The 14,011-nt window shown below is 38.1% G+C and overlaps 1 protein-coding gene across 2 annotated transcripts in view; it reads right to left on the bottom strand.

The window, feature by feature from the left end:
• Positions 1-14,011, bottom strand: part of EFEMP1 (EGF containing fibulin-like extracellular matrix protein 1) — a 58,682-nt gene that overhangs the window by 8,836 nt on the left and 35,835 nt on the right. For both annotated transcript variants that reach the window (XM_011957442.1, XM_011957441.1), the window contains 3 exons: positions 6,383-6,505; positions 2,482-2,601; positions 1,263-1,382 (listed from right to left, as the gene is read on the bottom strand). In XM_011957442.1, coding sequence (XP_011812832.1) covers positions 1,263-1,382; positions 2,482-2,601; positions 6,383-6,505 — 363 coding nt within the window. The remainder of the gene's footprint in view (positions 1-1,262; positions 1,383-2,481; positions 2,602-6,382; positions 6,506-14,011) is intronic.

Here is a 14,011-nt window from a genome sequence, read left to right as displayed (position 1 = left end):
ACATATATATATATATATTTTTTCCTGCTCAACAGTCCCGGGGAAGTAATATACTTTTGAGGTGAGCTAAAGAGAGTAAAAATATTGCAAATTCTGAAATAGAAATACAAAACTTTATCAGCAGCTGAAAGGTAAATTCTAACAATATCAGCTTATTTCCCTCTATGACTTCACAGCACAAAGAGTTTTTCTTATCATGACTTTTACTGAATCGTTACTGACAATTTGGCTAATCCTGGACCTAACTACACTACTGAATGAATTGGCTTGTGGTTGATGGTCTTCATTTTGGACTCTGCAGACCCATCCAGGATGCAGAGTTCATGTTTGTCTTCTCAGAAATTGGGTGACTTTGACGCCAAGTTCATCTGAGCTTTGAACTCCAAGTCCCCTAACCTGTGCAAGCTTCCAGAATGACAACTTGGCAGGAGCTGGCCTTCAGGGGAAGAATGCTTTGCATTTCTGAATAGTGATGTCCCTACAGTTTACTCAGAAGGGCAGATACAGCTGTCCTGAGGTAGCCTCTTTCAGTTTTGAGCGTAATGGCATGATGTGAGGCTTCTCTCGTTGGGGTCTGAGCTTTGTGTAAAGCTGAGTGAACTGTGAGGAGGTCAGGGACATCAAGTGTCCGTGGCATCCCCCTCAGGATGTCTAATACCTTTTGAATTATACAACAAAATGTGCACATGCAATGGACTCTGAAGGTCATCAGTCTAGTTAAATGACCTTCCTCTTGTTCATGTGGAAAGTGAAACCCAGGCAACTTAAGAAATGTGCCCAAGTCACACAGTAGCAGGCATAGAACCAGAAGCCAGATCTCTTGATTTTTATTTTAATATTTTGACATGCACTTGGCTATTCTGAAACTTAAATGTGCACACCAGTCACCTGGAGTTTTTGTTGAATGTAGATTCAGACTTAGAAGGTCTGGGTTGGAGCCTGAGATTCTGCATTTCTCATAAGCTCCCAGGAGGTGCTGACACACCTGTTCACTGGATAACACACTGAGAAGCAACATGCTAGAGCACTCTTTCTAATTATTAGAGCCAGCTTGCACCTAATATTTCAGTTATTTTACTTCCTTTCCTTTTTCTTGGTAACACACTAAAAAGGCAATGTAACAACTGAACTACATTAACTGGATTTCAGAACAGAATTCCCATGGGTAAACATTTGTTTTCATAAACGGGTACATAATCAGATAAAACAACAGCAATCACAGGGATTGGACTTTATTCCATACTATCTGGGAAGAGTTTTACCTTCACAGTTGAGCCTGTCACTGCTTAGTTCATATCCTTGATTGCACTGACAGATGAATGAACCAAGAATGTTGTAGCACTGCTGAGCACATTGATTGCTGGCATCACATTCATTTATATCTGAAAAAAAGTTATATATATATATGGATATATTTATATATATATGGATATATATGGATATATTTATATATATATGGGTATATATTTATATATATGGATATATATTTATATATATATGGATATATATATGGATATATATATGGAGAGGGAGAGAGAGAGAGAGAGACTTTAAACACATGCTTGCTCTTTTGTGCCTATGTCATCTGCTGATAAATAATTCCCTAGCTGAATTATTTGCCCTGCAGAAGCTCACTGGAGAACATCCATTTAGGTTCCATATTTGTTGGAACAACTTCAAACGTCTGTCATATACTTCTTTTGGAAATACCAAAATATTTTTTCTAGGAATGACAGTTAGTTTGATGTTTGATGAATCTTTCCAAAGGAATTTAATGCTTCTAATAAATACACATTCCAGTATCTATTTTCTTTTGTTGTTCAGATACAAAATGCCAATTCTATAAATAATTGATATAAGACACTCACACTGATACGGTCTCTCAGCATGCTGTACTGAAGATTTATCTGTGCTATTTATTACTTTTTAAATGGGTTCTGTTAAATTCCATTACAATTATAACATAAGCCTTTGAGACCCATACGGAGTTTTGCAATGCTCTAAAGCACTGAAAATATTGTGAAAAGGCATTTTTCCTACACTAGATTTTTTCCAAGTCATGCCAGTCTTTTAATTGTGTGCCGTGACATTGCATTCTGAAAGGGGAGAAGAAGCATGTAAAAATCAGATGCACTTGCGTTGGAAAGTTTATATACTTGAACTTGTAGTAACCTCTTTGGCACTTTCAGTATTATATCACACACTTTTGACTAATTGGTGTATGTATATCAATTGATTTGTAGTTTTAAATTTGTCGATATAGCCACAAAGGAGAACTAAAACCAAAGTTAAAAAGTTTTCCATTCACATCTTGATGTGTTTTAAGACACAGATTGGTTATTATCTTTTAAGCTTTATGATTGCTGAAGGGAAGTCGATGGAAACTATTTACTCAAGAACATAGAAAACTGGAAATACTGCAACAGGGCATGGGGTTTCCTTTTGTGAAGACAGAAATCAGCAAGTTCTCAAAAGGCTTACCTACGCAGGTATAGTTGTTTGCTGCCAACTGAAACCCAGGACTGCACTGGCAATAAAATGAGCCTGGTGTATTCACACATCTTTGGTGGCAATATGGAGGGATAGTACATTCATCTATGTCTAGGTTGTCAGGCACATACACAAAGAGAACAAAATTATTGAATTAGCATTGCTGTTTGCTTTCAAATTCTCTGTAAAGCATTATCTAGAAAACCTATCTAGAGAAAATCTCTTTTTAAAAGTAATACTTTCCTCTCTATTTTGTTAAAATTAGGGTATATATATATTTTAAATATACTTTGTATTCTGCAGTTAAGATGTTAAGAACAAAGACAATGTTCATGCCATTCAGTGGTAAATAAACTTGGTGGGTGGGTTGAGATTTAAAGAAAACAAAATAATTGAGACTATTGCACATATATATAAGATGTCAGTTTGGGGGGGTAAAAGCTTATATATAATTACAGAAGTGAAAAAGAACTACTGAAGCACATTGTGCAGCACAAAACGAAGAAAGAGTTGTGGGCTGTGCTCAACTGGTGACCTTGGCTAAGTCACTTATGTCTTCAGTATCTTGGTTTTTTCTTCTGCAAGATGTGGATAGCACAGCTTGCCATGTGTATCTTAGGACGTTTTTGTGTATCAAATAAAAGAACACTGTGGAAAAATAGGATGCTAAATAAGTTACCTCTTGAGAGTGCTCTTTTGACACTTTGATGAAGTGTTCCAGCCTGTGTCCTTCTCATATAAATATTTTCAACTATAAAATGCTCAACTGAGAACTTGCAAAGTAGGATTAACATCTTAGAAGTGTAATAAAATTTCATTAATTCATGATTCTACACTTTGTGACAACTTTAACATGGCATGTGTAATTTAAAACAACCATTATGCATATACAATGTAACGCTATATAGTGACACTGCCTTGTGGTAAACCAAAACAAAACAAACCTTTTTGCTGGGCTCTTTTGGTACTTTAATAACTAAAATTATGGGAAGTAGTGTGCTCAAGCAGCCTCAGGATAACCTGAGTTTGAATCTTTGTTCTGGCAGTTACTAGCTTGGTCTTAACCTCTCGAGCTTCCATTTCCTCTTCTGTAAGTAGAATTATTGGGAAAGTTATATGACATAATGTAGGCAAAGTTCCTGGCACAAAGCAAGTAAACATAAATGGGAGCTAATAAGCTGCAAGATATATTTGATTTAACTTGAATATTGAAATAAATAGTAAGAAGATATTCACATGGCTTTCCTCTTACTTTGTTCAGGTGTCCGTTCAAATGTCACCTCCTCAGGGTGGCCACCCTTCCCACCAATATAAAATAGGTTCTTCTGCCCTATCTATTTCCTTACCTTGCTTTAGACTTCTTTGTAGTCCTTAACAGTACTCAACATTGTGTTATGTGTTTATTTGCTTCTTGTGTGTTCCTTCACTATAATGCATGGCAAATAAGAACTGTCTTCTCCCCTTGAGGTGGAGATAGCGGGTTTTTTGTGTGTTCATTGTTAGATCTGGAATAGGGCCTGGCATAGTAGGTGCTCAATAAATACTATTTGAATGAATCGAAACTTCACACTAATTAAGAGCAATTTTAGCATAGTGCTTCCTAGTCCTCAGTACTATCATCAGGTGCTAGTATTGATAGCTAATTTGTATGAGTGGTATTATACTTTCTAATAGCCCCACGAGGACTATGAATTTGTAAAATTTGTTTACTACTATCCCAGTGCCTAGAACAATGCTTGTTACACATTAAGCCCTCAATAACTATTTGGTGAGTAAATGATGCATGTCTTCTTAACTAATAAACATTCATTGAACCATTGTTATTTGCTGGCATTGTGTTTGGTACCGCAAGTTTATAATGATAATCACTATACATATGTTCTGCCCTGTCTAATATGAAAGACAGGCATAGAACAAATTATTCCATGGAATGAGAAGATCAACAATAGAAAGGAGTGTAAGGAACCCAGGGAGCACCAGGCTACTTGAAGTGTGGCCTGCTGACTGCTGCTGGTTCATGGGTTATTTGGACCAGTCTGCAATGAATAAAACAGAAACTGAGAGTACATGTTTATAAATAGCAATTTGACATTACTGCAACATTATTTTTATTGTACTTTACAGAAGTATTGGTCTGTCACAGATTGGAAATTTACAAAAAAGTATCCTTCATCCTAATTTGAGAAGTACTGGCACAGGGGAGGGAGCAACTAATTATATTTGGGTAGATCATAGCGGGCTTCCCAGAGGAAGTGATCCTAAGCTAGGATTTGGTAGTGAAATAAGAGTTTGCCATGAGGGAGTGTTCTTGGTGCTGTAAAGAGCTTGTGTAGAGGCACCAAAGTGTAAGTAACACTGTGTGATATGTGTGGGGAACTGGTGGAATAAAGCTGGGGTGTAATATTATTTTGTGGTGAGGGAGAGGTGTTTCTGCAACAGAACTGGACAATGATCAGATTGAGCAAGACCTTTCATGCTCCGTCGAGGAATGTAGACTTGATTCTCTCGGTGAGGGAAGCAGGAGGGAAGACACATGATTAGATCTGAGTTTAGGAATATTTCCTCCTACCACATTAAAAGAGCTGTGACCATATGTTCCATTATCTTTGATTCACCCCACACTAAGTTGGATTAGTTCTTTTTTTTGTACTTTTTATGCCCTCAAATGTTTATTTTCCTGTCTAATACAATGGCAAAATTTTGGTATCTCTGGAGTTTTCTACGCACTCTTCTTTTAAATCACAGCTTCATTTACAGCAAACCCTGGGCCTTCCTCAGAGGCTGGGCACTAACCCCAGCATCTAGGCATAGCCCTATGGCAGGCAGAACTGGGTGGGGGCCTACATGGAACTCAGTGTTGACATGTTAACATCAACAGCTCACATTCTCAGGCGAAAACTGACGCTGGTTGTCTGTCCCCACATCCTCACTCTCTGTTCCTAAGAGGAAATAAGGCTTCTTCACTGGTCTGTGATAAGAGGGGGTATGTAAATAAATGGACAGTCAGTTTGAGTTTCATGCCTAGTGCTGGGCCTCATGATTGAGCCCAGAGTACTGTATTTTACTTCACTATCTGCCAGTTGGCTTCCTCATACTTTGTTCTTCCATTTACTCAAAACACACGCATAGAGCCTCCATCACATGGTGGGCATGCTTTAGGGACTGGGGAGACCACAGTGACACAAGCTGACCTGGGCTTGCTGTCAGGGAGCTCATGCTCTTAGGCCCTCCAACACAGGCACATGGTGAAGCTGGCTTTGTACTCCTGGTATCCTACAAAGGCTTGCAGCATAAAGAGCCTTTAATATCCATCTGTTGACTTAGAACACAATGATAGCAAACAGCTATACTGCACAGGGACAGGGACTGTTCTAAGCATTCCCTACGTGAGCTCTGGAGGTAGGGACCAGTATTATGTCCACAGTACAAGTGAACATAGTGAGACACAGGATTTAAGTAACTTACTCAAGGTCTCCAAGTGAACTGGGGTTGGTGCTTGGAATGCAACTCCACCATTTGCTCTATGTGCTGTGCTATGCTATGCTCTGCAGCAGTGGATGGTGAATGAAGCCCACAGTACCAGTGTGCTAGCACAATGGCCCCCAAAACAGCAAATTTAAATTTTTTTGGTTGTTTTTATGGTCCCATTCATACCCCAAATTTCTGCTCTTGCTTCGTCTAACATTTAGCCAACACTTTGTTATCCAGAATAGACTCAACCTTTAAGGTTGTTTCTTGTTATTGTGGAAAATGGATTGATAGTCTGTAAAAGAATAAGGAGTTATTGGCTACCACTCTCCAAAGAAATGTGAATGCTTTGATTGGAATGCTTGAGGTTGAAACAGTTAAGGTACTCAAGGCAGGACCGTGCTCACTGCACTGTGGTACTTACCTACGCACTGCTCCCCTCGCTTCTGATATCCAGGAGGGCACTGACATGCAAAGGATCCCCGTAAATTGATGCACACTTGGTCTACTCTACAGTTATGCGTCCCTGCAGTGCACTCGTCTATGTCTGTCAGAGACACGCAACACAGAAAGAATTGTCAGTTGTGAAGATGTTGATATTTCCTCCATTTTGCCACTTCTTAAGCTAAATGTTTACTTTATTCTTAAAAGTTTATAATGTTCTTACATTGGAAATGTTTAAAATTATAAATTATTTCAAGTGTTCAGAAAACTATTTTGCAAATACCAGTGAGTACTGCTCAGACTTCACAAATGCTAACATTTTGCCATGTTGGTCTTGGCTCACTTTGTTTTGTTAAGAAACATTTCAGATACAGCTAAAGCCTCACACCATCCTCATCCCTTGACCCGTCACCTACCACTGTCTCGGTAGGAAGGAATCCTTCCCTGAGATGTTTTTGTACTTTCATTAGACAGGGATGCATCCATTAGAACATATTATGTTGTTGTGTGAGTTAAAAAATTTAAATAGATTGTATGATAGTTGCTTTTTCCATCCAATATATTGTATTTGAGATAATTTCCATTGACAAATTTCTAAAAATCTGAGCAATAACAGTGTAATCAACCTTTAATATTATACGTTCCCTGTAGCTGTTTGTTTTTACAAACAGCAGGGTAACATGTACGTATAAATTTTTATTTGCAAATTTCAGAATGCAAAGGATTCAATTTGATCATGTTTCTCTAGCCTGTGTAGTTTAAAAATCCATATTTTCTCAAAGCAGTGTACTTCTGGGAATAATTTGCTAAATGTGCCTTAAGGAGTATGCAGGTTACAGTTCTAGAAAAGTAAAAAATGCTCAGTGATAGCATAATAAACCAGTTATAAGAAATTTCTTTGGGATCAAAAGGTGATATAAATTTGTGTGTGTACATTCATATTTACAGTAATTTATAAGTACAATCTAATTTTGCCTTATCTGTATCACCTTTATATTCATTCAGCTCTCCTATGTCATGAAGTTAAGTGGCATACAAGAAAGGATCATATAATTTCATCATTCTTCAACAACCACTCTAAGCTTCATTAAAAAATGTCATAAAACTTGTGATTCCTAGATGACAATTTTTGCATAAAAACCAAAATACTACCCTGGGTCTACCACAGTGATGATCTAAGACCCCTGAGGCAGATTTCAGGGGTCTTAGATAATCACTGTGGCAGACTCAGGGCAGTATTTTGGAAGAAAAAGTAGGGAAAGAATCAATAATAAAAAATTTACCCAATTTCTGTCTTCCCTCTAAGAATCTCAGAGAGTAGCCCCTGATGTTGGTTTGCCTTTCACTTTTCTGTATTTTCAAGGAGGATTGCCGCATTTACACTATGCAGTATAATAATACAGGAAGTTGAGATTGTAAAAGGGTTGTCCTCAGAAATCGGCTTCACTTAGCTGGGTGTGGAAATGATAAGAGAGATTCTTTCCATAAGAAAGAGGGAGGGGAGATGAAAAATACTTGAGTGATGTATGGCTATTTATTGGATAATAATCTATAAAGCATCCACTTACGTAATTCTTTGAACTTGGTTTTAAAGTTTTGGCTAAGGTTTTTGTCACTTTGTTTTGTTTTGAAATTTATTATAATTACTACTAGTATTATTTTCAAGTCAGTGATTACAAACTGTCCTTTTTAGGTACTATGCGATGGTGCAACAATCTTGCTTTGAAATTATCTGCTGTTCTTTGTGTCTTTTATTATTTTCTCAGATGCACTTGATGAAAACCTTTCTACTGGGGTTTCTTCAGAGTTTTATGACTCGTTAATGCAGAAATGACAGCAGAATTTCTATTGTTTTATGTCGAGAACATTTGCCAGCATTTGCAGTGGTAACAGTCCTGAGAGATATGGCAATGTTAGATTCAGATGTGGCAAGTTTCTTCTGGCAGAAGATCAAGGCCCTGGGCTGGCTGCTGCATTTTCTAAGGGAGGCCTCAGCAGTGACTGAGGTTTTTCTTTTTGACATCTCTCTGCAAACTGCCTCCACCCCGCTGCATTCCTACAACTGATGCCCTATGACTTCCTTCCTACTTTCTTGTCGCTCATTTCTTAGTGTCTCATAAATAGGCTAACATTTCCAGTGGAATTAATATATCATTAAATAGACTTTAAACACAAAAACCTGTGCTACTCCTTCTTAAGAATGAGGTCTGTTTACCTTCTGAGTGGGTTATTTAATAAAAATATTAGGTGAGTTAAATTAATTCAATAAAAACAACAACAACAAAAACAAATAAAATATCACTGTGCTCAGTGCCACTACTTTCCTTCCCTTTCTCCACCAAAACCCAAACAAAGCTGCAACAAGACTTGCCTCACCTAGGACTGACTGGTGATTACACATTTTACTTACCGGGACTCATAAAATCGTCAAAAGAGTGACCTCTGTGACCAGGAAGCAGCTACTAACTGCATTTCCATTTATGGCTTCTCTGACTGTGGTTTAGAATATTTATCCTCTCCCTTGCTGTTGGTGGTTTATCTAATGCTAAAGGCTATAAACAGACTGAATTTCTTTGACCTATTTTCAATGATATTAATGTCAATTTATTAGTGTATTTAAATAACACAATTTTATTTTGAAAATTGTACTTTGAGATCCTGGAATTACTTATTTACACATCTATACAAAGTCATATAAAATTATTATACATTGTTAAATTCTACTATGTTTGGCTTTTCTACTTCTGTGCATTTCCATTTGTCGTAAATACCAGAAAGCTCACTATGATACAAAAATTACTAAAATGGACAATGATGTCAGAAACTCAAAGCAGAATACCCATCCCTGTGCAGATGCTCTGGAAAAGCTGGCTGTCCCAGGAGCGTTGATGACAGCCCACTGCCCTCTACTTGCTCCTGACTTCCCATAGTGCAAACACAGCCGTTTGTAGGTATCTCCATGGTGTGTAAGAAAAATCAGTTTCCTACATTTGTATGGAAGAATGTCTGCATTAGCAAAAGCAATGCTTTATTTATAAGGGAAACTACTCAGGTCAGCCATGATTTTCCTGATAATCTAAGACAAATTATTGTGGGGAGAAATTTTTTGTTGTTTTTGCATGATTATAATTTATCCTTGACAGTTAAGCTCACTTGGTTTTTCAGGCAGTCAGTTAATAAATTTCCTGGGACCTGGACCAAGCTCTTTGGGTGGGGGTAGGGGATCTGTCTTATTTCCCCCCTCGTATTCCCAGTGCCTAGGATCATGCATGAAACATGGTGGATTTTCAATAAATATTTGTTCAATAAATGGATAAATGAGTTATTACCGTTTGCTGAGAATTGGTACCTAAAGTTTCAGGAAAAGTAGGATCAGTGTTTCACCTAATGGAGCTAAAAATGTATAAAGCAGAGTAACAGGTAATATCTGAGAAACACAGCAAAATCAGTAGGATGTTAGTAAAAGAAAAATAATGAGTCCAGGAGTGCAGAGGCTATGAGGTATAAAGCAGATTTGCCAGAAGAGGTGGGTTCTCCACTGCATTTTGAAGAAGACGAGATACATGGGTTGTCAGGAAAAGGAAGCAGTTTCTAGGCAGAAAGCGGCTCACATTAGAAAATGCTGATAAGGCAAAACTGGTTTCCATGAGAAGAATGGCAGACAGATGGAGCCAGCATAGCTGCAGGGGCTCTGTGTGAGGAGCCTGGTACAGTGCCTGGTTGAAGAGTATCACGAAATGCTAGCTCTGTCATGGGCAAAATTCAAGGCCTTAAAGGGAAGATTAGAGAGTCTGGATTGAACAACATAAGGAGTCTCTCTGAACTATGTAGACAGCCTAATGTTAACATTACCAAAGAACAAAATAATAGAATGTGCTTCCTAAAATATCACAACACATTTCATCATTCTAATACATTAAGAATAGCTAATGGCAATATTTGGTGATGCCCTCATTTTTCAAAAATGTGCCCACGCACTCCCTCCTAGTGATTTATACTATTGTAGGTCCCTCTCTTGCTGACTTTGGCACCATTAGCTGCTTTAAATAACGCAGGCTAATCTTTGCTCAGCTCTCACTTCTAGCCTCTTTGTCACAGTGACCCCCAAGTCTAGGGAACGGCACATTTGATTTTCTCTCAAAGTTAATGGGGGCAACTATGTCCACATCTCTGTGGTGTCCATTAAGTCCCTGCTTAGGCCCTCATTCTCTATGTTTTTGGCTCCTTCCCTTCAGTCTGACTCATATTTCCCAAACCCCTGACTCATGCTGCTTTCCCTCTCTTATGCAACATTTTAATCTCTGCAATGTTCTTTCCATAATTTGATAACTTACCACGACATGGAGTCCCTTCAGCATGTTTTCATGGGCAAAAATTATCTGCACCTTGAATGGTGTTGAGGACCATTTAGACTTTTATAATTTGTGCTGCTTCTGGTTTAAGAAATAATTTAGAACTACTTTTGAATAAGCCACTGTAGACTAGAGATGAGAATGCACTAGTAATAGGACAAAGAAGACTGAAATTATTTTGAATCTGTCACTCCCTATGTGATCTAGGGTCATTGTATCCATTTTTTTCTCTTTATTTCTCCATCTCTAAAAGAGACAGTCTATCCTTAACAATAACACACAGATTTTTAAAAGTATTCAGATTCTTCATACCTTCATAACATACCTTTTTTTTTGCTTCCAGACTGTAAATTCCTGTAGTAAAATAACCGTATCTTTACTAGTTCTGTGTGGGACATGGTACATGCTTTACAAATATTATTTAATAGTGCTATCCTGTGAACTCTTGTGGTTAAAGAAAAGATAGTGGTTAAATTCAAGTTGGTGATACTTCTTGATCTGTGTGGATTTAAAACCTTATTATACCTAGCTTCCTCAATCAAACTGATTTAATCTCATAAATGGAGTAAAGTAGAAAAAAGGTCACGGTCAAGGATTCATGTTTGTTAGAAGGAGGAGCTTCTTTACTGTTGACCTCCTTCCTCCCAACATTCTTAATGATTTAGATACCCACCTGCTCAAAATGATTGCTCCCAATCCTTTCTAGGGACAGGGTGGTAAACTAGTTCCCACCAAAGTACTCTTTTTTTTTACTCTGTGAAACTTTTTAAATAAAAGGGACTCATTGAGTGAAGGTCTTAGAGGTATTTGGAGTATTTTGTTTTTCAATATAATCCTGGAAGGTAAGAACTACTTCAGCAAGAGCTGAGGGCACTGCAGTTTACTACCGTTTTACTCATCCAGTACTTGCTATTGATAATGATAACCTGAGTAATTAATATAATAAATTATGTAGATTGAAATCTGATTTAGAAGAAAGTATATAATATTTTATACAGCTTCATATACAAACTTGGTGACATTCTAAAATTAATTGGTATAAAAATAGGTAAATTCTTAGCAATATAAAAAGATCTATTATTTGATTGGGAAGGCAGAATTACAAAGCTTCTGATTTAATCCTAATAACAGCCTTGTGGAAGAGGTGGTTACTTCATCCACAATTTACAGATGAGGAAGAAGGATGTCACTGAAATGTAGACTCTGTTGAGGGAACTTGCCCAGGGTCACACAGAGCAGAGATTCAAACCCAAGATTTCCATTTTGTTTCTGCAATTTAAGTCTTGAGGAAGACTTGTTTCCTAAGAGTTCTGGAGACTAGTTTTAAGTGAAAGTATAGATATTTTTAATTTTTTTTAGCCTTAAAGGTAGGGTTGTTAATGTCACAGCACCTTGATTCCTCCCTTGTGTCTTTCTTCTGCTTAGAATAACATTCATAGCTCTCCAAGTTTTCTGTTTCCCTCCCCAGTTTTTAGCCAATTATCAACAATTTTTTGTCAAAGACTTTCTAGTTCCCTTGCTGTTTCTTTCATAGTACTGGAATCAGATTTATCTGGGCCAAATGCCCAGTTCTAGTTAGCTTTTCACCCTTCTGAAATTATCAGCTAGAATTCACTCAAGCTAAGCAGTTCTAGTGAAGAAAATAAATACCAATATTAAGTAACAAGAGAGAACTGTCTTAATCGATGGCCAGCAGTAGATTTATAGTTCTAGATTCTTATCAGTTCTGGCAAAACAGATTGTTAATAATTTGGTGTGCTTTAAATGATAAACAAAAATATCACCAAAATCAACAAATTATCAGCCTCCCTGATAGTTCATTTCTTTGTTTTAGAGTGTGGCGAATCAAGTGTCCTAGAAGCCCTTGGCATTGCATTATGTTCTATCAGAACTTTACAATATGCTGTTCTCATAGGAAAAAAATCGTGCTACTTCGAATTGCTTTTCTAGCAATGATGATGGATTTGCATTGCAAACGGACCCCCCCCCTCCACCCCGCCACGTAGCTTCCTCTGTGGACAGTAGTGTTTATTTGTCAGATGATTGGATGAGGTTAGGCATATCATGAACATGGGGAAGAAAACTAACTAATACGTGTGAACGACCAATCTGTGACTCATCTGTACTACACTCAAACCAGATGAACCAATGGGTCATAGGCTGAAACAGAAGAAGAGCAAAGAAATAAAGGCTTTACTTCTCATTCTTCAGCGGTTTTTGCCCACTGGCAACGTGAACCTTATGCTTTCAGAATCTCAAGGAAACTACATTGTCTACGGATAAATGATTGTTAATTGTTAGGAGTATTTTCTGGCATTTTTGTGAATATGTCATACCCACTTAAACTCTCTTTTTTTTCCTCCTTAAACTTTTTTCCTTTTTTTTTTTTTTTGTTTTGAGATGGAGTCTCACCCTGTCGCCCGGGCTGGCATTTAGTGGCGCGATCTCGGCTCACAGAAACCTCCGCCTCCCAGGTTCCAGCAATTCTCCTGCCTCAGCCTCCTGAGTAGCTGGGATTACAGGCACCCACCACCATGCCTGGCTAATTTTTTGTATTTTTAGTAGCGACAGGGTTTCACTCTGTTGGCCAGGCTGGTCTCAAACACCTGACCTTGTGATCCACCTGTTTTGGCCTCCCAAAGTTCTGAGATTACAGGCCTTCTTAAACTTAATTATTAATTTAGAAAATGTTTGGGAAAAGATAACCCTGGTATTTGGGATATTAACAACCAATCATTAATCTGCTAGCTTGTGGAGGTAAACCTGTATTTTGAAACAAACAGCACTATCAGTCTTTGCTCCAGAGTGGCTCAGTACTAGGAATTAAAGACCCTTTGTGTGAAGGTTTAAGCCCATTCCATACAGGCTGGAGACCTGTTTCAAAGTAGATGGCCTTGGGAGGAATTAAGATCCCACCCTATTATGGGATGCCCCTGCACTGACATTTCAATTGTGTTTTCCTGGTTCCCGGCCACTTCATCTCTCCTCTCCTCTATCTCCCACTTCCCCGGCTCCGGATCAAACACTGGTGAGTGATGAACTGAATGGAGACTGACTACATTCAACTGAGTCTACCAAGCCCTGCCTGAGCACTGTGATTTGATTCTTGGCCTCCCTCCCTGAGGCCTTGCAGCCAGATTAGTCAAGTCTCTGGAGCCCAAAGCACACACATTCCTGGCTTATTCCTTCAGGCAAATCATCACTTGAGGTCGCATAAGCCCCTGGCTATGGCAGTGCCAATTATAACAAGCATGGCT

Source organism: Colobus angolensis, unplaced genomic scaffold, assembly GCF_000951035.1.
Source record: "Colobus angolensis palliatus isolate OR3802 unplaced genomic scaffold, Cang.pa_1.0 Scaffold442, whole genome shotgun sequence".
Classification (NCBI taxonomy): domain Eukaryota; kingdom Metazoa; phylum Chordata; class Mammalia; order Primates; family Cercopithecidae; genus Colobus; species Colobus angolensis.
Note: the sequence above shows the minus strand (reverse complement) of the source record. Positions and strands in the feature narration are given on the sequence as shown.